At 44.6% G+C, this 27,711-nt stretch overlaps 1 protein-coding gene across 5 annotated transcripts in view; it reads left to right on the top strand.

The window, feature by feature from the left end:
• ERCC8 (ERCC excision repair 8, CSA ubiquitin ligase complex subunit) overlaps positions 1 to 25,201 on the top strand; it is a 47,833-nt gene extending 22,632 nt beyond the window's left edge. The window contains exons 9-12 of one of the 5 annotated variants that reach the window (XM_035100359.2): positions 9,151 to 9,275; positions 15,177 to 15,374; positions 20,723 to 20,809; positions 23,344 to 25,197. In XM_035100359.2, the coding sequence (XP_034956250.1) occupies positions 9,151 to 9,275; positions 15,177 to 15,374; positions 20,723 to 20,809; positions 23,344 to 23,412 (479 nt within the window). In that variant the 3' untranslated portion in view covers positions 23,413 to 25,197. Of the gene's footprint in view, positions 1 to 9,150; positions 9,276 to 15,176; positions 15,375 to 20,722; positions 20,810 to 23,343 lie in introns of all 5 variants that reach the window. The other 4 variants (XM_035100361.2, XM_035100363.2, XM_035100364.2 and 1 more) reach the window with 4 other exon arrangements.
• The last annotated feature ends 2,510 nt before the right edge of the window (positions 25,202 to 27,711 follow it).

Below are 27,711 nucleotides of genomic sequence, written 5' to 3' on the forward strand. Positions count from 1 at the left end.
GAATACACAGAAGAATTATACCAGAAAGATATGAAGGTCTCGTACACCCCAGGTAGTGTGGTTGCTGACCTTGAGCCAGACATCTTGGAGAGTGAAGTCAAATGGGCCTTAGAAAGCACTGCTAATAACAAGGCCAGTGAAAGTGATGATATTCCAGCTGAACTATTTAAAATTTTAAAAGATGATGCTGTTAAGGTGCTACACCCAATATGCCAGCAAGTTTGGAAAACCCAGCAATGGCCAGAGGATTGGAGAAGATCAGTCTACATCCCAAAACAATCTATTACAGTATACAAAAAAATAGGGACTACAAAAATACAAATCAAATAAGTGGATATGGCGTCCTCTCTTAAAAGTAATTCTTAGCCCTTACCACACACACAGGACAGTAGCTCCTCCCCCCAGCTCTCGCCTAGGATCTTTCCTTTCTCCTCCCAGCCTCTCACTTTAGGAGACCAACATTTCCCTGCCTCCCACCAAGGGTCCTCCATCCACCATCTGCCACCCCCATGAGCATACAATCTCTGGACCTTAATAAAGGCCCCAGAAATAGGACTCCAAAGAAAGAAGAAAAACAAAGAAGAGAGACAAGAAAGAAAGAAAGAAAGAAAGAAAGAAAGAAAGAAAGAAAGAAAGAAAGAAAGAAAGAAAGAAAGAAAAATTAAATAAAGGCAAAAGAAGAAGAAACATTAGAAAAAGTTACAAAATGAAAACTTATCTGCCAGTTACATAAAAGAAAAAGAAAAAATGATTGATTATTTACAACATTCAGTCCATGCTAACATCCATCTTCTCCACTTTCTGTTAATATATATTTTGTTCAAGGTGTCTCAGAATCTCTCATTTCTTTTTCCCACGAAAACTCCAAGATGGGTTCCCTAATTGTTATTATTATTAATAAATGTCAACCATATTTCTCTTTTGACTTTACCTCCATTAATTTCCATCACATTATTCCATTTTGAGTGATAGTAAATTATTCTATCCGTGTCCATTTTAAAGTCCCTCCATTGTGATCACATATTCCATAATTTTTTTCTTAGTATATATCCTTTAGTTCATGTCCAGTTCCATATGCTCAAATTCCATTTCCTGTTGTGTTTACAATAGTATCCCAATCTCCTCCTCTAGGACCTTCCATTTTGGGTCCCCCCCCAGTCTTTTTCCAGATATAGTACTCTGAAATCTGATAGTACACATCTGTCAGGCTGCTGCCAGCAACTTCCATGGCCGGTTGCCCAGGAACCTATACAGACAAAGAATGTTCTTACCATCTGCGGTTTATTCAGTATTTACGGAGAGAGGCTACAAAACCCAGCCTCTTGGATAATGGTGCTGTCCTGAGTGAATCTCCAACACCCCCGTCTCTTCCACTTCCTCATTCATCAAGCTCAACATCTCTCCAGTCCTACGGGTGCTGAGAAGTGCCCTCTGTTTTTGAGCTCTTTGCTCTCCTACTTTCAAGGCTCACTGGGTTCTGGGAGATGGGGGGTCTAGAATGCTTTTGAAAGACACTGTGTCTGTCAGCTGTCACCCCTCTGGTGCTTCCTCTACCTCCTCCTCTTCCATTATTTCCCAACTTTCCCCCTCATCTGCCTCTGAGCTGTGACCTTCCTCAAAGCCCTGTTGCAAATCTAAACTGTCTTCCACTTCTCTGGAAGGGTTGGGCTGGTGAGGCGGTCTCCACCATTCCTCCTCTGCCCAATCTCTGACATCATCATTCTCTCAATTTGCTCCATATCATATGCAGAATATTTTCTGTCTGCTAGAACTGAAGGAAGGCCAGGACTAAAGTTTTCCCAAAGCTTCCCGCCCCAAACTTGATCAATAACATATCCAGAAAATTCTCCACCTAACCATTTGTGATTTTAGCTTCTCCTCCAAATCCTTGTAGGGAAGTCATTTCCATTGAAGCATCGCCACCTGCTTTCTTCAGTTTAACTATTTCATGATCCAGTCTTGCTAACTTTTCATCAATTTGGTCTGAAGCCTCTGAGTATTCCCCATTTCCAGTTCATATCTCTGGTTCATTTTCTTCATCAAACACTGATCTGATCATTTTTAATTGTTCAGCCATCAACCGTTGAATAATACCAACAGTCACTGGAAGATCAAAAAGTACCTTTACCATACTGAATGCTTTTGATGTTCTGGATATTATTAGTAACTCAGTCTACCTTAATATTTCCACTTTAAAATCACAGCTGCAACATGTCTTATAGAAAATTATTTCCCATGGCTAGCAATGGCCGCGTTACTTTCAGTTTTTTCAGTTCTTTAGAGGTAGGAAACAGAAAAGGGGTTAAATATTTTTCACACAGGGATTCCCCTCATCTGCTTAATCTTTATTATCAACCATAAATCTGGCTTTTCACGCTGCCTTAGACACTTTCACAATCAGTTTTCCTTTTTGTTTTTCTTAATGGCAGAAGGCGGAACTTACAGATTTTCAGATTGTAGATTTTCATCAGCCGATGTAGGGATCTCTTGTTACAGTTTTCCTTTTCCCAGAAGTATTTTTAAGATATGATGTTGATTATGTGGTGTGAGGGACAGGGGATATCGCGAAGTCCCTCCCCTCCTGAGTTCAAGCCCGTCCCCGAGCAAAGGGGAAAGCAGGGAGAGTTCCGATTCCAGTGGGGAAGCAGGAAGTCGTGTCCGAGGCTCAGGCAAGGTAGAGGAGCCAGGGTCCCAGGTGGGACAGGAAGGGGCAAGCAAGGGGGGAAGACCCATCCCTCCAACTCCAGAATTACGCAGGAAGAGGAGGGGCAAGAGGATGGGTCTGCCAAAGCTTTTGTGTTGGAGAAAGACGCGCCAAAAGCCATTAGGAGGTTCTGAAACCGACTGACAACATCGCTCCGTGTAAATAGCAATGACTTGAGCACTGTAAATACGCAGCACCAATAAAAGAATAAAATGCAGAGCTGCGTAGCGTCGTTACTCTGAAGTAGTCCACTCCGGCCACTGTGACAGCAACCTCCTAATCATTTTTGGGCTACTTCGGAGTTGCCGGGATGAGCGTGTCCGAGGCGGAGAAGTGGCGGCAGATCGCTGAGCAAGCCCAGCTAGAACTGCAACAGCTGTCGCTGCAGGCGCAGGGAGAATTGAAGGCAGCTAAAGAGGAGACTAAGAAGGTCCAGGACGACCGGCTACAACTTGCGGAACAGGTGAGAGAGCTCCAGGAAAAAGAGCAGCATTTAAGGGCGGTGGCGGTAGACCTCCAAAACAAGCTGGATGCAGAGAAAAACAAGGCGGGAGGGGCTCCCCGAGTCCAAGTGCTGCCAGGAAGGAGAGCAGGGACCCTTGTAAGCAAGTTCAATGGAGACCCGAAGGAGTTTCAGGGCTTTGAGACTGAGATCGTGTATGCTCTTGAGCTGCACCAGAATGAGTTCCCCGATGATGAGCACAGAGTAGCGTTTATTGTGGAACATCTCACCGGAGCAGCCAGGGAGTGGCTAAGACCATTAATCGCAACCAAGAATCCTTGCATGAAAAATGTCCAACAATTTCTAGAAGGTTTGAGGACGATGTATTCGTCCGATAGTCATTTGGACCAGACTAAGGAGGAACTGCATAATTTACGCCAAGGAAATATGACAGTTCGCGCATATTGGGCGAAATTCACCATGCTGGTGCACAGACTGGGGTGGGTTTTGGATTCGCCTCCCATGCAAGCTGCGTTTTACTTGGGTTTGAGCGAGGAGGTGAAGGATGAACTCTCGAGAGGTCCAAAGCCCAGTACTATGGATCAGCTGAGCAAAGCAGCTCTGGCGGTGGGGGTGAGGCAGGAATCCCGGTGGAACGACAAGCAAGCGACGCGCGCAAAGCGGGCTTGGTTCCCACGGTCGCAGGAGAAGCCACTCCCTCAACAACCCTTTCAGGCCACGCCTGGAGCCAGCCAGGACCAGGAGCCCATGCAGATTGATAGCGCGCGCGCGCGGGCTTTTCAAACCCCAGCGGCGCCAAGACGCAAGGAGGGAAGGGGCGGGAATTGCTTTCTCTGCAACTCACCCCAGCATCTCGTCAGAGACTGCCCACATCGCAGGGAGTGGCAAGGAAAGGCGGGAACGGTGGTGCCCCCCCCCACTGACGCAGCACCACAGCAGGGAAACGGGAAAGCCTGGCTGCAGGAGACAAGGGGCAGCAGCCAGGCACAGTCAGCAGACAACAGCCCCAGCCCGCCCACCCGCACAGAGAGGTGCAGAGCCAGCCCACCCCTCCCAGAGCAGGAGTGGTTCTAGAAGTGACGCTAACGCTCCCAAATGGCTATCCCCTGACGGTCCTCGCCTTAATTGACAGTGGGGCGTCCGCCAACTTCTTCTCGAGAAGCTTTGCAGAAGAGCACCAAATCCAGCTTTTGCAGTTGGATTTTCCTCTGCACGTAGCAACCATTGACGGCAGGGAGCTGCTGGGAGGGGCCATCACACATCAAACCCCCCCCATGAGAATGACGGTGGGAAGGCACTCAGAGACACTGGCGTTCAACGTCACCACCATCTCAGACCCCCCCATCGTCTTGGGCATGAGCTGGCTGGCGCGCCACGACCCCTCCATCAGTTGGCACCAGAGGTGCATCACGTTTGGGTCAGACTTTTGTCTGGAACATTGCATGCAGCACCAACCAGGGGAGGGGCCTCCGATAGCCACGGTGGCCACCATGCATATCAAAGGGGGTGAGGCAATACCCAAGCAGTACTGGGACCTGCAGGAGGTCTTCAGCGAAGCGGAGTCCGACCACCTACCCCCGCACAGGCCTTTTGACTGCCAGATCAACCTGGTGCCAGGGGCGACGATACCCCCAGCCAAGCTGTACGCCATGTCAGACCAGGAGCTGGAGGATCTGCGCGCTTTCATCGACAAGAACCTCAAGCGGGGGTTCATAAGGGAAAGCAAGGCAGCAGGGGGCAGCCCGGTCTTCTGGGTGGACAAGAAAGACACGCAACAGCGCCGTCTTGTGGTGGACTTTAGACGGCTGAATTCGGTGACAGAGCCCGTGGCTTTCCCCATGCCCAGAGTGGATGATCTCCTGACAGCGGCACGCAGGGGCAAGATTTTCACCAAGCTGGACCTAAGGGGGGCGTACAACTTGATCAGGATCCGGGAAGGAGATGAATGGAAAACCACGATGTTCACGCCTCTGGGCTCTTTTGAATATCTGGTGATGCCCTTCGGTTTGCAAGGGGGCTCAGCATGCTTCCAGGCCTTCATGCACCACGTCCTGGGGTCCCTCCTCTTCAGGAAATGCTTGGTCTTCCTAGATGACATCCTTATCTACTCGAATGACCCAGTGCAGCATGTGAAAGATGTCAGAGAGGTGTTGCAACGCCTGAAGGAGAACCACCTGTATGTGAAGCTGGAGAAGTGCAAGTTTCACACCAAAGAGGTGGACTTCCTGGGCTACAAGCTGTCAGACAAGGGGCTGGCGATGGACAAGGACAAGGTGCAGGCCATCCTGGACTGGCACAGCCCCAGGACGCGCAAAGATGCCCAACGCCTACTAGGCTTCGCTAACTTCTACAGGAAGTTCATCAAGAACTTCTCTCGCGTTACGGCTCCCATCACGGACTGCCTGAGAGGCAAGCAGAAGTTCAAGTGGACACCAGAGGCGCAAGCAGCGTTCGAAAGCCTCAAGAGAGTGTTCGCCTCAGACCAAAACCTGTTCCATGTGGTGCAGGACGCGCCCCTACGCATTGAGACAGATGCTTCTGAAAAAGCTGTGGGCGCAATTTTGTTGCAACTGGACGCCAACAGGGAGTGGAGACCCTGTGCCTTCTTCTCCAGGAAGCTGACACAGCCTGAACGCAACTACACAGTGTTTGATAGGGAACTTCTTGCGATCTACGCTGCGTTCCAGCACTGGCGACACTTCCTGGTGGGCGCGAAGCACCCCATCCAGGTGTGCACAGACCACAAGAACCTGGAGTTCTGGAGAACTGCCAGGGTGCTCAACCAGCGGCAGATACGGTGGGCAGAGTTCTTCTCGAACTTCAACTTCTCCATCCACTACATCCCGGGGGAGCAGAATGTCAGGGCGGATGCCCTCTCCCGCAAGCCAGAGTACATGGAGGAGGAGGCGCCACCAGCCCCAAGGCACATTTTCCCCCCGTCGGCATGGTCCTGCGGAGCAGCTGTGGTGAGCGAGGCAGAACTCACAGCACTGACGGCAGCGGATGAATTTGCCAACCGCATCTTCAGAGAACTGAGAGGGGGGAGGGAGCAGGCAAAAGACTTTGCAGAACGCAGAGGGCTGCTTTTCTACAAGGGTGCGCTGTACCTACCCACCACCCAGCTTCGACGTACGGTCCTCAAGCAGATGCACGACAACCCTACAGCGGGGCATTTTGGAAGGGACAAAACCGCTCACCTAGTCATGAGACACTTCTGGTGGCCAGGGGTGCGGGAAGATGTTCGAGACTATGTAAGGGGCTGTACCACCTGCCAGCGGGCGAAGGTGGTCAGAGCAGCGCCACCAGGGTTGCTGGAGCCCTTAGCCACACCACACAGGCCGTGGGAAGTGGTGTCCATGGACTTCATCACAGATCTGCCTTCGTCCAGGGGTAAGACTGCAGTGTTGGTGGTGGTGGACCTTATGTCCAAAATGTGTCACTTTATACCGTGTGCCAGGGCAGTCTCGGCAGAAGAGACAGCCAAACTGTTTGTTGATCACATTTTCAGACTGCATGGATTACCTTTAAGGGTTATTTCGGATCGTGGCCGCCAATTTGTTTCCAGGTTCTGGCGGCGGCTCATGAACCTCCTGCAGGTGGAGGTCAGCTTGTCGACGGCTAGACACCCGCAGACCAACGGACAAGCGGAGAGGGTCAACGCCATTCTGCAGCAGTACCTGAGATGCTACGTCAGCCAGCGGCAAACGGACTGGGTGGATCGCTTGCCACTAGCAGAATTTGCCTACAACAATGCAGTGCACGTCTCCACAGGGGTGTCGCCCTTTAAGGCCAATTACGGGCGCGACCTCAGATCTTTCCCAGAGAGGGAGAGGGAGGAGGAGGAGGAGGAGGGCCCACAGGCTGAGGATTGGGCAGAGGAACTGGAGACGGTGCACCAGCAGCTCAGAGAACACTTGGAGAGGGCCAAGGAAGCGTACAAAAAGGGGGCAGATCGCCACAGGCGACAAGGGGAGGTCATCAGGGTGGGGGACAAGGTGTGGTTGTCCTCGGAGGGCCTTCCCACCAGAGGGAGGTGCAAAAAGCTGGCACCCAAAAGGCTGGGCCCCTTCACGGTCACGCAACAGGTAAACCCGGTGGCATACAGGCTGGCACTGCCAGAGGACATGAGGGTGCATCCAGTGTTTCATAGATCGCTGCTGTCGCCGTACAGGGAAAGCAGCAGGCTCCGAGACAGCGAACAAACCCCCGAGGGAGGGGGGGAGAGGGAAGGCAGGGAGCAACTCAATGAGGCCACGGCCATCCTGGATTCAAGGTGGGGGGTGGGGGGACTGGAGTACCTCATGGCATGGGAGGATGCTCCACCGTCCCAGAATGAATGGGTCCCAGCCACTCAGATACAGGAGGAATTCTTGGTGGAAGAATTTCACGCCCTCTTTCCCCACAGACCCAAGCCCTGGCACATGGAAAGGGAGGGGGAGGAGGAGGAGGCACGGGAGAGCAGCTCACCATGGCGCTGGGAAGCGGAGTTTGAGGAACCAGAGGATGAGGTATGGGTGTCACCGAGATCCACCCAGTCAGAGGAAGGAGCAGATTGGCAGAACGTTTTTACCCCCACCAGCTCTGACGCCACGGACTTTTTGGGATTCCCGTCCGCCCAGGCGGAAGGGGGGGGCTCGCAGGACTGGGGGGAGGTATTCACACCAACGGGCTCGGAGAGCACTGAGTTCTTAGGCTTCCAGTCGTCACCGACACATGGGGGGGGCCTGGGGAGGGGTGAAGGAGAGCTTGGGAGGGGGGTGGATGTGAGGGACAGGGGATATCGCGAAGTCCCTCCCCTCCTGAGTTCAAGCCCGTCCCCGAGCAAAGGGGAAAGCAGGGAGAGTTCCGATTCCAGTGGGGAAGCAGGAAGTCGTGTCCGAGGCTCAGGCAAGGTAGAGGAGCCAGGGTCCCAGGTGGGACAGGAAGGGGCAAGCAAGGGGGGAAGACCCATCCCTCCAACTCCAGAATTACGCAGGAAGAGGAGGGGCAAGAGGATGGGTCTGCCAAAGCTTTTGTGTTGGAGAAAGACGCGCCAAAAGCCATTAGGAGGTTCTGAAACCGACTGACAACATCGCTCCGTGTAAATAGCAATGACTTGAGCACTGTAAATACGCAGCACCAATAAAAGAATAAAATGCAGAGCTGCGTAGCGTCGTTACTCTGAAGTAGTCCACTCCGGCCACTGTGACATGTGGTATTTGGGCAGAATAGCTTGCCAGCTCATTCTAACTCCTGTCCAGGCTTCCAGACACAGACAGCAGGAAAATGGCCTCGATCAAAGCGTTTGAGGTAAACTTCCAGATCACCCTTAACTCAAGACTGATGACTAGTCGGACTATCTGTTTATTATCAGTTACCACATAATTATCTTCTGTCAACAGGAGCTAACAGACAGATAGCCAAACCACCATTCCTCTCCCCAGAAGTCCATATGAGAATATTTCTAATCCATGATTTGTCCAGTCTCTCCCTGCCCCATTTCTTCCATGGTTTTTTCTTGAAATAGTTGCAGCCAACCAGCAGAAGAGAGACGAAGGCAAAACTGATTTGTCTGATCTCTCTTGCTCCCTGATTTGTACAATCTCCCCCCCGCCCCCTGGCATGGTTTCTACCCGAAAATAGTTGCTGCTGACTAGAAAAGCACAAACAAGGAAGTGGGCAAACTCCGGCTATTCAGATATATGAATCAACCATTCACATAGTGATATTTGGGCATGATTCTTTATGTTCAGATAAGTGAATTTGCAGATAATGTGTGTTCTGATAGCAGGACCCGCATTTACATGTATATCAAGTTCTTAAACATTTCAACACTTAAGCATTTTGTTTCACCCTTGGCAACAAGCATCGTCACATGGTAGAATACATTGTTGCACCATTTCCCTTTCAAACACTGCAATTACAAATACTTTGCTGTGTTGAGTTTTACATTTTGCTGTATCAAACTCTGTAGAACCCGGTGTTGTTCATATTTTATTAACAGAAAATACTGCCCATAATGGAAGAGTTAATGGCTTGTGCTTCACAAATGATGGACTTCACCTTTTAACATTTGGTACAGATGACCGCATGAGACTCTGGAACAGTTCCAGTGGAGAGAACACATTAGTAAGTTGAGGAAGGTGTTGGGTTTGGGGGGGGGGGACTTAGATTGCGTACAGTTTTGTTTTCATTATAACCTATGACTAAACAAGTTGGTCGTGATATTGAGGAAGGTAATGTATGTGACTCCCCCTCTTATGCATTTTCAACTCACTCACGACCATGTATATACCATAAATGGGCCTCAAAAAGGCACAAAAACTGCATAAACTGTGCAAAAAGAGTGGGGAAAACAGCTTGCAATTCTAGGAGCTTTTTCAACTACATCCTATGAGTCGTTGCACCAACCTTTGGGGCCTATGGAGAGTTTGAGTTTGAGAAAGGAGGTTTGGTGGAAGTGATTCTAGAGGAGTTTGGAAGATTCCAGTCAGTCTGGCAAGTGCTGTTGGTTTTTAAAAGGGTTTTTCAACGGTTTCCAGAAGTTTAGAGGATGTTTATAGGCTTTTTAGATGGTGTCCCCCACTATAAGTGATTTCACCTATACACACACTACCCAGGAAACATAATCTTGTTCACTTGCACACTGTGCAACCCACGTTATGAGACTTTTTCAGGTCACTTGGAAATATTTATCTTGCAGCTTGATCTCTGGAATGATGCTGTAATCTCCACTGCCTTGGACTTGGCTGCCACAGATGTTGTAATGGTAGAATTAATTTCTTAATAACTTAATTTGCTTGCCCTTTCAATCGAGTGCTAAAAATAAACTCACATGCGTCACAAAGTGGCTTACATACAATAAATAATAACATAGCAGAACATCACAATTACAACACAAATCGGTTTCTGACCACGCCCACGATCAATGGGGGTTGTTCTTCGCAGTCCTCCGGGGGCTTGGAAGAAGTTCAGGCAGGGAAAAAGGGAGGAAATGAGGCATAAATACTCTTGATGCTCTCCAGTGGGGTCTGGGGAGTTCACTGCATCCTGCAATGTCGCACAATCCTGTGTCTGCCAATATAGAAGGCAGAACAGGAGAGATCAGGGAGTGTGCCCCTGCCATGGACAGCCCTCCATTACCAGCATGATTTGTGGAAGGTTCTTCCTTAATCTGGATAATTGGCATTAATCAAGAGGCGCTTCCAAAGCATCATATGCAAATGGGCTACAATCAATCAGCTGCCCAAAGAACTGGGACTGGTTTTCTGAAGGTATTTGAATGGTTTTCTGAAGTTTGAGAATCTCTACAACAGCCGTGAAAGGAAATGGGGAGGACAAGGTGCTTTGTGCTTTCTTACGGTTTTCTCATGGCCTTTTTCTCTCCTGTCCTATACACAATGAATAGGTGTGTGTAGTTGCTACTCTGCTTGTTACTTTGAACGGGGGGGGGGGGGCCTTCTGCGTTATGCTTTACGGAACTTAATAAGGTTTTGCTATGTCCCCCCCCCCCCCTTACCAAGGGTGAATGGACTTTATTTATGACCACTTCTGGATGGAGGTGTTGTTGGAAAAATGCAATGAGAAAAAGAGGAAATGACCCGCTGCTGGACAGTTGTTGAAGAGAGGCTGAATCTGAGAAAATATTTTGCTGTGTGTTGTGTGCCAAAAAAGAATTGCAAAGGGAAATTTAATGGCGGAAGTCTGGAAAGTTCACTCTGCGAGTTATCTATGGCTGTGGTTCTCATGTTAGTTTGATAACAGTGGAATGGAATGGAATGTGACCTAATACCACTCAGACCAACACTGCAAAGAATGGAACAACAAGAGAAGGAACTGAACTCTTTTAACACACCAGGTCTGGAACAAAAATGAAGATGAAAGACTACACACATGAAATGGATTATAAATATACAGTGGTACCTCAACTTACGAAGACGATCCGTTCCGCGGTCGTCTTCGTAAGTCGAGGTTTTCGGTTCTCGAAGCGCTGCTTCTGCGCAGGTGCAGAATGTGCACGCCGGGCACGCGTGGGGGTTGATGACTTCGAAAGTCGAAACCTTCGGAAGTCGAAGTGTTCGGATGTCGAGGTATGACTGTATAAGATGTAACTCAGGTTGCTGTTTGTAAGGTGAAAAAGCGGACAGCTGGAAGAATGGCTTAACGAAACGTGAAGAATGTCAACTGGAGACTAAATAACAAAGGAAGCAGTGAAAGGGGAATATCTTGGACATAGGATTGTAACGGAAATGAGAAACCTGATTTTAAGAAATTGTATTAAATTAAAGTAATTAGTTTCAATTGGTAATAATTTGGGGGGGAAATAAAAATAATTTTAAAAAACAATTACAATACAAATCATATAAAATAATTAACAAATAATCAGTAAAACAATTGCAGATCATCAGTAAAACAACCACTGTCTATAAAACACTATTTACAAAGCAACTTAAAAAATAAGCTAAACGGCACAGCCACAAGAAAAGTCACATTATAAAATTCACAAAGCATTACAACACTCTCATTCCACAGAACATTATTAACAACATTAACAAACTGACAACCAAACACAGAATAAGCACTGTTGAATTCATATACTGGATTAATTCTGGTTAAAGAAAATGAATATATTACCTTTTTTAAACTCAAGGCCCCATTGCTGCAATCAGCTCTTAAAAATTAAAAGTGTATCTTGTTTCCTTAGAAGAAGGTTTTTCTGATAACTACAAACAAATCTTTAAACATACCTTCCTTTAGTTTAATGTAAACGACTGGCAAGTGAAAACCAGAAGAAAGGCCCATAAATCTTTTGTGGTCTGATCTGATCTGAGTTATATGGCATATAACAGTATGTCAAAATCTTGATGCCTGATTTGTGGGTTGATTTTTCTTGTAGCAGTTGTATGTACAGTATGTACAGTTGTATGTACAGTGAACTAGCATAGTACAAACATAATACAGTGGACACTCGGGTTGCGAACGTGATCCATGCGGGAGGCACGTTTGCAACCCGCAGCATTCGCAACCCACGTCTGTGCACGCACGGGTCACGATTCGGCACTTCTGTGCATGCGCAAAGCATGGTTTAGCACTTTTGTGCATGTTCCCGCCGAAACCTGGAAGTAACCCGTTCCGGTATTTCTGGGTTCGGCATAGAGCACAACCCAAAAAGACACAACCTGAAGCGGCTGTAACCCTAGGTATGACTGTAGTAGTGTTTATTTATCTGGATTTTGGTCTGCATCTTCTTCAAGGATGTTCTGTGACATTTGAAGCCAAAGTGATTGAGCAGTGGAAGGAAACCTCTGTGTCACAGGTGTCTTCATTTGGCCTGCCAGGCTGTTTTGAGCAAGCCACACTCACCTCCCCTATACTTGACATCAAGTGTGTGGCAGGTAATGATTATGTTTAGCTTTCCTGTCCTGATTTGTTGGTGCCATCAGAGGTCTTGCTGCATAGCATGACAGTAGTTTTCCGAACAATTTGTCCTCCAGCAAAGAACAGATGTTTGCTCCAAATGATGATACAGCCCAGAGCTACTCCTGAAAATATTTCTGATTGCACCATCCAACTCATTGAAATGAATCTGCAATTTATTTAATCCATGCTTATGTTGCACAAACTTTGTGTGTCATATTTCCAGCATTTGTTGTTGTGTTCCCATAACCAAAGGTATTTGAGGGAGCAATTATATTCTTGAATCCCGAATCTTCCAGAAGGGTAATCACCTTCCACTACATGTTACAAGATCTACAAAGGCACATTTTAATGCATCACTATTCACTGAACTCTTCCTGTGAAAAGCTGCATATAAAGTACTTTGCAAAGAGATGGTGGACATTTTCTTCTGTAATTCACCATATATTCTTGTTATGGTATCTTTCTCTTTGAAACAAAGGTTTGGTGCATTATTCCAGGTGATATCTCTGTGCATGCCTTTCATGTTACCTGTTTTCCAATTCCCTACCGTACTTTACAGTAAGCCACTGGAAACTGCATGTATAATTCCAACTAGGAAAGACAATCTGCTGAAAGCAAGAGGAGTTATTCTTGCTTTTATTTTTCTTCTCCCTTGGAAGAACAAAACTTGCTGTTAGTTGTAATGTCAGGTTAAGTGTCTCAGCCTATATCAACCTCATTGCACATGACCAATATAGTAAGTGGATCTCTGCTTGTTTCATGAATCATCTTCCCTTTTTCTCACTCTGGCTTACTTTTAATTTAAGAAGCAGAAAGAATTTTCACAAGTGAGTAAATTGTTTCAGCTGAAAGAATGAACAGAAGCTTTTTCCAGGGCCGGGTCACCCTCCCAACCTCTGTCATTTCCTCCAGGCTTGGAGACTAATCTAGGTTTCTGGTTGCTCTTTCCTGCAGCCACACAAGGCTGCACCGCTCAAGTAGAACTGAAAATTAAGTTTCTACAATAATATTGCCCCATTGGATTCAGTTATTGGGTTATAATTTGTCAACAGATTACCTCCGCTGGGATTTAGCTCCTGACACACAATGTATTTGATGTGCCTTTATTTCAGTTGCAGTGATGCTTCCATAAATTAAATGGGTAGTACTTAACCTCCTCATCTTCACACAGCTGCCTAACTCATTTGTTACTATGACATGGTGGCCAGCTGTGGTTTCCCTCATGTCCCTTGTCTAAGACCTGGACAAGACAGTTGACTTTGAAGATGATCTGAAAGCTATGGTTAATGCAGGATACAAGCTGATCAGATTCTGAGACAAGTTAAAAATGTCTAGTCTTTAAAAGAATTTATCTGGTTGCCTGACCATGTCCAAGTCCAATTCAGAGAACTGGTGCTTACTTTTAAAGCCCTAAGTGGTTCGGGCCCCAGGTAGAGTCTGCTTCTATATCAACCTGGTTGTATTTCAAGGGCACCAAAAGCTCAATGGTGAGGAATGAAGGGACTGGGCTGACACACCCAGGGGCATTTGGGATAGGGCACTGTGTGCTCCCTTCATGCACAATAGGGTTCATACGTTATGCCACCCAGGCGATATTATGCATAATGGAGAATTTTATAATCTGGCCATCACACTAGAGATAGCAAGATACAGTTGTGCCTTGGTTCTCGGATGCCTTGTAACTCAAATGTTTTGGCTCCCGAACGACGCAAACCTGGAAGTAAGTAAGGTTTTCAAACGTTTTTGGGAAGCCAAACGTCTGACGTGGCCTCCAATTGAGTGCAGGAAGCTCCTTCAGCCAATCAGAAGCCGTGCCTTGGTTTTTGAATGTTTTCAGAAGTCAAACGGACTTCTGGAACAGATTCTGTTGGAGAACCAAAAGTACGACTGTACTAAAAAACATACCAGTATATCCTTGCCTTTTAAGAATGCATGGGCTGAAGGATTTTGTGATCAAACTACATGTGCACCAGCTTAGTAGACACTGTTGAGTCTATTCCAGCTGGTTAATGGTTTGGTTGTCTTTCTGGGAATATACTGCATATATATTATGGTCTATTCAAGACCAAGTAAATACAGTGGTACCTCTAGTTACGGACTCGATCCTTTCCGGGGTGCCGTTCACACCCCGAAAAGTCCGCAACTAGAGTGGCGCTTTGCGCATGCACGGAAGCGCGATAGAGCGCTTCTGCGCATGTGCGCGTGGCGTTCTTATCTTGAAAAGACGCAACCCGCAGCAGACGCAACATTAGGTATGACTGTAGTCTTTAGGAAAGAGAGTCTACTCCTACTGGGTAGCTGCTTCTCTTTTTGATCTCACATTTTGTTCTGATACCATCAAGTTACAAGAGAGTATCTGAAACTATAAAATGTGACAGGTGTGTGAGTGTATGCATTCAACAGTATAATGACAGGTAGTGAGCTACAATTTGTAAGTGTAATGAATCATCATTGTATACCTGCATTGTGATGTGTGCATGCACACGAAAGCTCATACCTATGACAAACTTAGTTGGTCTCTAAGGTGCTACTGGAAGGATTTTTTTATTTTGACTGCGTCAGACCAACACGGCTACCTACCTGTAACTTTAAAATCTTGTATCTTTACAGGTGAATTACGGGAAGGTGTGCAATGAAAGTAGAAAAGGACTCAAATTTACAGTCTCGCATGGCTGTAGTCCGGAATTTGCATTTGTGCCATACAGTAGCACTATTGCTATTTATACAATTTACTCAGGAAATCGAATGGCTATGCTTGGGGGACATTATAGTTCCGTCGACTGCTGTGTCTTTCAGCCTAATTTTCAGGTAAGTGAAGTCCTCTGGCTGATTTTTAGGCTATTTAGCCTAAAAACAGACCAGTTATGTTTAATGGCCTTTCACTTTTGTTTGCCTCAGTACCTGATAATAAGAGATATACTGCATCTGTACATGACTGTTTGTCTTTGCTGTTATGACTGAAGGGCCAGAAGGAGTGGTCAGTATTATCTGAAAGGGTTCAATTAAATAAATTACTGCATTAGCAATGAGTAGTTCTCACGGAAGAAGCATCTTAATTGTGTTTTAAAAACACCACACCCTGAAAATAATTAATATTCAAAAGTGATAGATATGGGGGCTATAGGCTTCACACCTTTTGCCTAATTAGAGTTCATGAGTGCTCAAATTGACTGGAAAATATCCATAATGTATTGAAGTAATGTTTGGGAGCATCCCTGAAAAGATACATAAAATTATTTGTAGAGATTGAGGTTTGCTCTCCTGCATATTATATATACTAAAAATACTAATTTAGCTTGCTATCTGATGCTGAACAGTGATACATTGTATCTCTATTGAGGTAACATTTCTCATATGAAACAATACTTGCCCCCTACCCCATCTGCCAGTACGGTTCCCTCCAAATACTGCGAATGTAATTCCATTCCATGTTCCCATATGAAAAGATATCCCCTCTTCTCCCCCTGCAAGCTGTTGTGCAGGCTCTCCCAACCCAGTTGTGGAGAGGAAGCCTTATTGTACAAATAGAACTCCTTGCACGGGACTTCTACTGGCAGGGCTAGTCAACTGAATCCTCTCCTGCCTTAAACTGTTGTGGCTGGTATTGTCTTGAGGAATTAAATTAAGTACTTAACTTTTTTATATAGCCTATGACCACAATGAAATTATTAGCCATTGCGGCCATCAGTAAAGAGTAGCTTTCAATGAAAAAACACCCCAATGTTTTGTTTTTTTGTTTTTTAAATACATCTAAAGGCACATAATGGTGCTCAAGTGTGAAAACAGGTTGGCTATGATGCTAAGCAGAGGCAGGGCACATGTTGTATAACACTCTCCTAACCTTAGTATTACAGTATATCTCTCTAATCGGACATCTAATATGGAATTGCCACTAGCACAGATTTTAAACATATGAAATTCTAACTTGAAAGGCTGGCGGCATGGTGTAACATTTATGCAATAACTGATGTGAATTATAATGGGTTCGCTGGCCTCAATAAAGGCTTCCTTGTGCCTAGCAATTTGCCTGATTGAGCTATGTGCACATGCAGTGCCCTGGCTGTATTCAGATTCCAGGGGAAATATTTTTAGATTGTGATGTGAAAAGAGGCGAGGTTGCTAAAGCTGCTCTGCTCCATTTAGGAATAAATTGACTTGTTAAAAAAAAAGCCTTTTCCCCTGAAGTGTCTTGTCCCAACACCTCTAGAATCAAGTCTTTTAAAGAAAGATTCATTTATAAGTGTTCGAGAACTGCTGTAGCTGCTTTGTGCCACATCTGAAATGGTATCCTGAGTCTGCCCTGATTGCCACTATCATTATTATTTATTGAATTTGTTATTCGCTGATTTTCCCCAAGGCAACCCAGAGCAATTTACAGCCAAACAACTAAGCTATTTTTTAAAAAATATTCATTTTCTATAAACACAAACCACCATACAAAAATAGAAAAAACATACAAAAACATGCAAAAAACAAAACAAGCAAATCTCATATTCATATCATACTTTTCTTAACCTCTTTGGGTGACTTCCTTGAGTTATCTGAATTTCCATTTTAATCATCTTTAGCAGTTACCAAAATTAAAAAATTATACCATGTTAACCGTTAAATCCTTATCCAAAATTACTCTCATTTTATACTTTCTAATATCTTTATACACTAAACAAAATCCCTAGTTCTACACCGATAGCCTATGTCAACTTCCAAAAGAATTCCTATATCAAATATTACAATATTTTTCCAAATATAATTTAAATTTCTTCCAATAATCTTCCACCGTTTCTTCTTTCTGGTCGCGGAGTGTTTCAGTCAGTTTGGCAAGTTCCATAAAATCCATCATCTTCATTTGCCATTCTTCTATGGTTTGTATCTCTTGAGTCTTCCAATTCTTGGCAAGTAATAATCTCGCAGCTATTGTGGCATACAGAAAGAATGTAACATCTTTTTTGAGAATTTCTTCCCCAACTATTCCAAGTAAAAAGGCTTCTGGTTTCTTAATAAATGTGTTTTACAACACTTTTTTCAACTCATTATAAATCTTTTCCCAGAAGTCTTTTACTTTGGGACACATCCACCACATGTGGTAAAGGGTTCCTTCTTTTTCTTTACATTTCCAACCATCATATTTTCTCTCAATACATTACATGCTGTAAACTTAACTCATCCCAATCTTCCAACATAATGTTATGCCCAACATCTGTAGCCCAATCCATCATTACCGATTTCACTTGTTCATCTTTCATATGCCGTTCCAGCAGTAAATTATACATCTTAGAAAGATTTTTTGTCTTTGTATCTAACAATTCCGTTTCCAATTTGGTTTTCTTTAATTGAAAACCTGTATTTTTCTTATCCAACTTATATACTTCATTAATCTGATGATAGTGTAACCAATCATTTAATTTATCTTTAAGCTGGCCATATGATTTTAACTTCAATTTATCATCCACTTCCAACAGCAAATCTCTATATTTCAACCACTTAGTTTCCATATTTAACCTCTTGTGTGCTTTGGCCTCCAAAGGTGAAATCCACCTAGGTGTTTTCCTTTCTAACAGATCCTTGTATCTGATCCAAACATTATACAATGATTATATTATTGTACATACATCTGATTATATTATTTTTAAAATCTTTGTGTGCCTTTATCTTGTCATACCACAAAGTTGCATGCCAACCGAATACATTATCAAAACCTTCCAAATCTAACACATCAGCATTTTCCAGCATACACCATTCTTTCAACCAACAAAAAGCTCCTGCTTCAAAATAAATCTTAAGGTCTGGCAGCGAGAATTCCCCTCTTTCCTTCGAATCCGTTAGTAACTTGAACTTAATTCTGCCAGAAAAATTTGGACAACACTTTTTGCCATTCTTTAAAACATTTTATATTATCAACAATAGGAAGTACCTGAAATAAGAACAACATCTTTGGCAATATATTTATATTACAAACAACTAAGCTATTGGCCATGAGTTGTCCATGGGACACACTTTTTTATTTTTTATTTTAGTCTGAGATCCTTATTCCTTTGTGGGCATCCTTCTGGGTGCTATATGCCAATAGTGAGTGTGGCCAGAAAACAAGTGGATGGAGCAACAGATGTGTGGCTTTCTCTTGTATGGTAGGCTGCATTTCAAGCATGCAAAGGCCAGAGGTTGCTACACATATCATAGGAGCCAACTCCTAGGGGCAGTGGGAGCTTTGGCCCCCACAATAAAATTATTGAGGAGGCTAGGCCCCCACAAAGTTGATGGGCATTCCCTTTCAAATAGTGTTTGTGCACTGCATCATGTGATCGATTAAGTGGGTTGGGGCGGGGCTTATCTGGGCCAGTATTACACTAATAGTCTGAAACCAAAATAAGCTTTAAGATAAACTTGCCATGGATTCCTAGCCCTGGTCATTAATATCTAGTTAGTGTTTTGGAAAAAATTCCAGGGTGAGAGACTACTCAACAGCCCAGCTCATCGGGGTGCAAGTCCCCTGCAGGTCTATGCAGTCAGTAAAGTTCCAGCCAGGTAATTTGGGGCAAAACAGCGGTCAGTAGACCACAATCTTTATTGTTGCGCAACAGGTCCCCACAGGAGTAAGAACCCCTAGCATGGGGTGACATCTTCTTTTAAAACTTCCCTCTTTCCCCCAGAATACACTTCGAGCAGCATCATTGATACACCATCACTACATCACGAGCAGGTCACAAATGGGGCCGGGTATACAAGGCTTACACAAGTCCAACCTTAGGTCACTTTATCAGACACCTTTCCCAACACCTCTTAAGTACCCATAACCAAAAGAACAATAAAACTCTTTACATATCCTTGTGCTCAGAACTTGTCTGGAGGTGGGCTTTCAGAACACCTGACTTGCTCAACTGCCTCTGCGGATGTCTGTTGTTGCCCCCTTGGTCACTCCCTGGGTGGGGTGCCGTGTATGTGCTCTCACGCTCGGGGAATTATGGCAGGATGCCTTGTTCCTGCTGCCTACAGTGATTTCCTACTTCTTGGTTCATGGAGGGAGGTGGAGCCCAAATTCACCTTTCTTTAAAGGTTAAAATGGCATTGGAATGAGGAGAGTCAGTTAAAGTATGGATTTTCTACAAATTTATAAAGCTAGGTATTTTCCCTGAGCTGTCAAGTCAAAAGGATATACAGTGGTACCTCGTGTTGCGTAACCTCCAGGTTACGGAATCTTCAGGTAACGTCCGCAGCAAACCCGGAAGTGTATACTTCTGGGTTTTGCCGCATGCTCAGAAGTGTGCCTTGTGCATGCGCAGAAGCGGCACCTCTAGTTACAAGGTTTTTGGGTGCACACGGCAGCCCGAAATGAATTAAATCCGTAACCAGAGGTACCACTATATTCAGGCATAATATTTGTAACATTGTAACAACTTTAAAGATGTAATTTGTCATTCCCGTAACATTAGTTGATTAGGCTTCAGTTTGCTTTACTCTACTGATTAAAATCAGTTCAACCTTTGGCCTATAGCAGGGCATGAATCATAATAAGTTAAAGTAAACATAAGTCAATTCATAAGTGAGATAGAATAAACTTGTTCTTTGTGTGCTGCTCTGAGAGCCTTTTCGGCTGAATAGCAGGGTAAAAATGCTTTAAGCAGTTATGATGAAGAAGATGGAAATAAAAAAATCAACAAGCTTAAGTTATTTATCATTGTTTTTAAAATAAAATTACTACAGAAAAAGAATACGTTTATGCACTGCACACATGCATTGTAATTTAGGTGCTATACTTTTTAAAAGTTACTTTATATTTTCATGCAGGACTAATCCTGCAATCCCCTCATCTACAACTTCAATACAACTATGTTGCTTTTGTGAGTTATACAAATAGAATTGGGCTTAGCTTCAGTGTGACTTTGCAGCAAATGACTTGAGATCCAACCTTAAATGCACTTCTTGGGAGTAAGTCCTCTTGCCCTTTGTGGGATTTGGGAATAAACATGCTCAAGATCACACTACTACGTCGTCCCATTGAAGTTGCTGTGATTGGGAGAAGACCCCAGTGTGGATATTTTACTTCCTTTCCCCAGAACCCCCCCACCCACCCCCCCCGGCAATTCCTATTTTGTCTCAAGCTCGCCTTCTTCAGTATTCAGTAACTGATCTGTGACTTTTTGTTGGTTCCTTCACGGCAGGAACTTTATAGTGGTGGGAGAGACGGCAATATCCTTGCCTGGGTACCATCTCTGAGAGAGCCAGAGCCTGATGATACTTCTCAAGAGGTAAATAGCTTCTTAGTAGAGCAAGATGAGAACTAGAGCATCTGTACACAAGGGATATATTCTGTGCATGTGAGCAATGAAGTCATTGTAAGAAAGATTTCTCACTGACATGGCTGGGATGATGGATTGTAGCTCCATAAGCCTGAACAAGGTATCCATTCAGTTTAGGCTGCTGTAATGCAGGACCTGATACATCGTGTTCCTCTGCAGAACCATCATATCAGTACTGGATAATAGTTAATAATAATAATAATAATAATAATAATATATTTATACCCCGCCCTCCCCAGTGAGAGCCGGGCTCAGGGCGGCTGACATCAATAAAGTTACAATAAAACGTAAAAGAAAGAAAAACAATTGATTAAAATGCAGATTAAAATACAATTTAGATTTAAAAATTGTTTTAAAATGCAGCCTCATTTTAAAGTGGCCCAAATCTAAACCCAAAGGCCAGGTGGAACAGCTTCGTCTTGCAGGCCCTGCGGAAAGATGTCAACTCCCGCAGGGCCCTGGACTCCTGTGAGAGTTGATAGAAAGCATAGTATGGAATTCCAGGTCCTGGAATTGTGTGGAATCCTATATTTATATGTTGTTGTTGTTCTTTGGAATCCTATATGTTGTTGTTGTTGTTTATTACTTATACCCCGCCCATCTGAAATTAAAAACTTCCCTAAACAGGGCTGCCTTCAGATGTCTTCTAAAAGTCAGATAGTTGTTTATTTCCTTGACATCTGGTGGGAGGGCGTTCCACAGGGCGGGCGCCACTACCGAGAAGGCCCTCTGCCTGGTTCCCTGTAACCTCACTTCTCACAGTGAGGGAACTGCCAGAAGGCCCTCGGCAGTGAACCTCAGTGTCCTGGCAGAATGATGTGGGTGGTGACGCTCCTTCAGGTATATTGGGACGAGGCCATGTAGGGCTTTAAAAGTCAGCACCAAACTTTTAATTGTGCTCGGAAACATACCAGGAGCCAGTGTAGGTCTTTCAGGACTAGTTGTTCTGCCAACCTGATCCCCTCCCCCATTTTCCTTTTCTTTTTCCCTTTTGTATGAGGCTGCATTTTTAAATTTAAATTTAAATGTATTTAGTCTTGTTGTTGAGTTGTATTTTAACTAGTTGTTTTATATTTGGTGTTAGCTGCTCTGAGCCCGGCATTGGCTGGGGAGGGTGGGGTATAAATATAAATAAAATTTATTATTATTATTATTAGTGTTATATGGTCTTGGTGGCCTCTCCCAGTTACCAGTCTAGCTGCCGCATTCTGGATTAGTTGTAGTTTCTGGGTCACCTTCAAAGGTAGCCCCACATAGAGTGCATTGCAATAGCCCAAGTGGGAGGCACCACTCTGGCGAGACAGTCTGCAGGTAAGTAGGGTCTCAGCCTGTATACCAGATGGAGCTGGTAGACAGCTGCCCTGGACACAGAAATCACATGCATCCTAGGCATGCGCAAAGTACTGTTTTGCCCCTCCCCCCTTTGGGTTTAGAGAAAAGGTGAGAAAAGAGAAGACTTCCCAGAGTGAGAGACTGGGAGGAGAAAGGAAAGCTCCTAGGTGAGAGCTGGATCTACCACTGTCTTTGTGAGACAAAGCTTTTGAGAGAGGACTCTGCATTTCCTTTTCTCTTTTTCTCTCTTTTTTTGTTTTTATCTGGACTGGTTTCTTTTGTCTTACTGTCTTCTCTCTCTCTCTCTCTCTCTCTCTCTCTCTCTCTCTCTCTCTCTGTCTGTCTGCGCATGTGTATTGTTTACTGCCCTATAACCAGTGCTTATTTTCTTTAAAAAATGTTTTTGACTCAAGAAAATCACCATTTTATAGTTCAAATCAGGAAAAATAAATACAGTAAATGGACAAAAGTACAAAGATTCACAAAATGTTTCGGGGTATGTGTACCCCTGCGTCCCCCCAGGAAAAAAGCACTGCCTATACCCATATATTTCAGGTTGGTTCACAAAAAAAGTTTTTTAAAAAAAAAGAAAAAAGAAAAGGTGAGTAAGAGGTGACATGATAGAATCACAGAATTGTAGAGTTGGAAGCGACCCAAGGGTCATCTAGTCCAACACCCTGCAATGCAGGAATATCTTGCTCAATGTGGGCTAGAACACAAGACCCTGAGATTAAGAGTCTCCTGCTCTACTAACTGAGCTACTCTCAATCCTACGCATGGCATGGGAAAAGTGAATAGAGGAGTTTTTCTCCCTCTCTCATAATACAAGAACTCATGGACATCCATCCAATGAAGCTGAATATTGCAATCATAGAGTCAGAAGATTCAGGACAGAAAAAAAACAAAGTACTTCTAGTGCATGGTTAACCATAGAACTCACTCCCACAGCAGGAAGTGATTGCTGCAAATTTGGATGGTTTTAAAAGAGGATTGCAGAAATTCACGTCTCCACTGTCAGAAACAGGACTGGCTGGCAGGATGCTGTTGTGCTCTTGCTTGTGTGCTTCCCACAGGCATTTGGTTGGCTACTGTGAGAACAGAATGCTGGACTAGATGGAATTGCTGATGGAATCTTCTCTTCTTTTTTCCAGTTGCGGCCTCAGAAGCGCCTGAATCCTGCTTTTGAAGACGCATGGAGTAGCAGCGATGATGATGGATGAATTCTTAATAGGTTGTTGACATAAAACATTCAGCCATGCACAGTATTTTCTGAAGAAAGGATATTAACCCACGGGTCCAGACAACAGCCTTTTGTTTCACCTGTGCAGTGTTTCTTGTTTTAAAATAATACCAGATTTTTATGTTCCGTTTGCCACTTCATAAAAACAGAACAGGCCTGCTGGATAACATAATTCCATGAGTTCCTGTGGTCTGAGGCAGTAATGCTTCTGAATACCAGTTGATATAAACTGCAGGAGGGGAGAGGGCTCTTGTGCCCAAATTGCAGGTTTCCCACAGGCATCTGGTGGGCCACTGTGAGAACAGGATGTTGGACCAGAGGGGCCATTGGCCTGATCCAGCAGACTCTTCTTGTGTTCTTATCTGTGTTGCTGGACTCCAGTTCCTTTGGCTATTCTGGCTGGGGCTGATGGGAGTTTTAGTCCATCAACATCTGAAGGGTCACAGGTTCCCCACCTGAAACTAAAGTATTTTTGAGGATGTCCCGAGGCAAAACTCTTCAGTTCTTAAGGAATACTGCTTCAGAATTGTAGGTGATCAGCTGGCAAGAGTTAACTAATCATTTTGCCCCCAAGGCCTTGTGAGGAGCATCAGAGCTGCTAAAGGGTTAAGCAGTCTGCTGTGACGTCTGGCCGCTGGGGGAGGAGAAGGAGGGAGGAGTAAATACGGGGATCTGTCTTTGTTCTCTGTATGCTGTTGTTAGTTTCGTTTTTCAACCAGGGCAGCCATGGAATGCTGCAGTCCCGGGAAGGTGATTTATGCTTGTAAATAAAGACTTTAGCTTAGAAGAAGAAGCTGTCTTGTTCTGATTTATCAGTGTGCTTGCTCCTGCGTGTCTACACAGCTTCATGGTGCAAATGAGAGAGGCTGCATTGCTTTGCCAACATGAATAGAGCTGCGCAGATCAGGAAGCGGGCTGGACTTTTGTAATGATTCGGCAAAGCCTTAATGGCGCTGTGGGTTAAACCACTGAGCCTAGGGCTTGCTGATCAGAAGGTTGGCGGTTTGAATCCCTGCAACTGGGTGAGCTCCCATTGCTCGGTCCCAGCTCCTGCCCACCTAGCAGTTCGAAAGCACATCAAAGTGCAGGTAATAGGGACCACTCCGGCGGGAAGGTAAGCAGCGTTTCCGTGCGCTGCTCTGGTTCAGCAGAAGCAGCTTTGTCATGCTGGCCACATGACCCGGAAGCTGTCTGCAGACAAACGCTGGCTCCCTCGGCCTATAGAGCGAGATGAGCGCCACAACCCCAGAGTCGGACACGACTGGACCTGATGGTCAGGGGCCCCTTTACCTTTAAACCATCATAGGCCTTACACTTTCTTGAAGGCCTGGCATCTGACAATTCTGACATAGTTCAGATTCTAAAACAATCAAAGCTCAAAAATACTACTCACTGTCAAAAAATGAGCTTTTCTAAAGCACAGTTAACCTCCCAATGTTACTCTAAAGTAGTATCATGGTGAACTATCTCTCCCAGCAACTCAAGGTGACAGCTTCAGCGCCTTCTTCATCTTCCCACTTCTAACCTTCAAAGATGAACATTGTGTACTGTTTATTGGCACTGCTTATTACCTCTATTAGGCAGGCAGTAAGACATACTGTGGAGACGCGGGTGACACTGTGGGTTAAACCACAGAGCCTAGGGCTTGCCGATCAGAAGGTCGGCAGTTCGAATCCCCACGACAGGGTGAGCTCCCATTGCTCAGTTCCAGCTCCTGCCACCCTAGCAGTTCGAAAGCACGTCAAAGTGCAAGTAGATAAATAGGTACCGCTACAGCGGGAAGGCAAACAGCGCTTCCGTGTGCTGCTCTGGTTCGCCAGAAGCGGCTTTGTCATGCTGGCCACATGACCTGGCAGCTGTACGCTGGCTCCCTCGGCCAATAAAGCGAGATGAGCGCCGCAACCCCAGAGTCGGTCACGAATGGACCTAATGGTCAGGGGTCCCTTTACCTTTATCCTTTAAGACATACCATATTTTTCCATGTATGAGACGGCCCCGTGTATAAGATGCCCACTATTTTTGAGGACTCCAAATTGAGGAAACACCCCTCAGCACTACTCATGTATAAGACAAGCCCCAATTTTAAACCTAACCTTTTGGTTAAAAAACCCCTAGTCTTGTACACAGAAAAATACGGTAATTGAAATCTCTATGCTCCGCATACAAGTCCATTTAGATATGGGTCCTTTTAAATAAAAATGAAAAATCAATTTTTATTAAATTTTCTACTACATTAAATATTCCAAATTATACAAATATCAATTAACCAATTAATCGAAATATTCTGCCAAATTATTAAAAATTTAGTCGGACTTCCCATGCTTCAGATTTGGAGGATCTGATCATTTTATAATTTACTGCATTTCTAATCATTATAATCAAAGCCATTTCCAATAATTCTGTTGTTCTGTTGTTATCCTTCAATCTTCTTTTTACAGCCTCTGAGTTGTTCCAACAAGCGAGTTTAACCAAACAGTATGTGATTCTCTGTGGATTTTATGCCTATGATTCCCTTCCGTAGGTTTGCAATGTCTCCTCACACGCTGGTATTCTGCCAAGTCAGTCCAAGAATCCAAGAGTCCTTTCACTGCTGGCAGCCGCCATCTTCAAACAGTCCCAATAAATCAAATCCAGGCCTCTGTTTGATAGTTTCTCAAAACTGGTTACATAATATAGTCTTTCCAGGAGAGATTTGCCAGATCAAAACTGGAAGCACACATCTAATGTCATAATTAAGGCTCACTCCCCCTTCAAATGTTATCTGTAATTTGGTCTTAACTCCAACATGGCAGATTCCCCAATTAAAACTGTGTTACATCCAATAAACGTCTTGACAAAGCTCCAGCAGATAATGAGATTTGCTTCTCTTTGATGTCAATGATTTAGGGAATCTTTAATCAACTCCCAAGCAAGTCTGAAAATAAAAGCCTTAATAGTTTATATTTTCATTTCCACACAGTTTATATTTAAAAAACCATATTATATCAACAAATTCCCAACTTTCCAGTCTCGCTTGTTATTTTTGCCATAAATGGTTCTTCTAGGGGGGTTTTGTTAAGTAAAATAATAAGGCACAATAATAAAAGCATCTCCCCCCCCCTTTTCCGTTCCGTTTCAACATACCAGTCTGTCTCTGGTGTAATCTTTCTGTCTTCAATTCCATCTTTTTATCTCAGTGGCTGGGCTGTTTTTGCAGAGTAATTCCTCCCTCCTCGTCTGAAGCATGTCCAAAACTTAAATCCAATAGCGTCCGGGAGAGCCGGCTATCTCGGGTGCTTTCCATCCAGTGCCCCCCAACCCCTCCTTCCTTCCGAATTTGGGACCGGGTTGAATGGGCATATGTGGATGAGACTGCATCTTCTCCGGGAAGATTTTGGGAGGCTGCTTACTCCCATAACAGCCTCTAATTAGCCATTGATAGTCGCAGCGATATAATGCTCAGCCATCTTCCATCGCACCTCAAGCGGCAGTCTCCATTTAGATCTGGGTTCAAGCCTGAAATATTTCTGTCTTGAGAAGTTCCCGGTGTATACAGTAAATTTGTTTACATTTCAGAATTGGCTGAAAAGCATGGTTTTGTGTTGTACACTGATTTTGTGTTGTAATGACTGTCAGCCCACTAGAAGTGGGAATGTGCAGAAGTGTTGCATTAACCAACTTGAAAAAGGAAAGACCTTTTGCCAGGGTACTATTGCTGTCAATGCAAGCAAGAGCTATAGTGTCTGGCCTCCCATTGTGCTAGGTGCCTGTCAGCTATAGACCTGCAGCACCTGCTATTGTGCCTTGCAGTGTGTTTGTTCCTTGTACAGGAAGGTGCTGCATCAGAACTGCAATGCAACCACAGTTTGGAAGCCAGCAACCGGGTGTTCTAATATATAATGCACTTAAAGTTTGGGAGAAACACTGTTAAATTATATATAAGTCTTGACCTAATATTACAATGCGGATTAGCTCAGAGACATGCGGATTTGAAATGTGGCCAGCTATGTAAACCAGGGGTCAGCAAACTTTTTCAGCAGGGGGCCGGTCCACTGTCCCTCAGACCTTGTGGGGGGCCATACTATATTTTTTTGGGGGGGGAAATATGAACAAATTCCTATCCCCACAAATAACCCAGAGATGCATTTTAAATAAAAGGGCACGTTCTACTCATGTAAAAACACCAGGCAGGCCCCACAAATAACCCAGAGATGCATTTTAAATAAAAGGACACATTCTACTCATGTAAAAACATGCTGATTCCCAGACCGTCGGCAGGCCAGATTTAGAAGGTGATTGG

The sequence above is a fragment of the Zootoca vivipara genome, chromosome 11 (genome assembly GCF_963506605.1).
Source record: "Zootoca vivipara chromosome 11, rZooViv1.1, whole genome shotgun sequence".
Taxonomy (NCBI): Eukaryota; Metazoa; Chordata; class Lepidosauria; order Squamata; family Lacertidae; genus Zootoca; species Zootoca vivipara.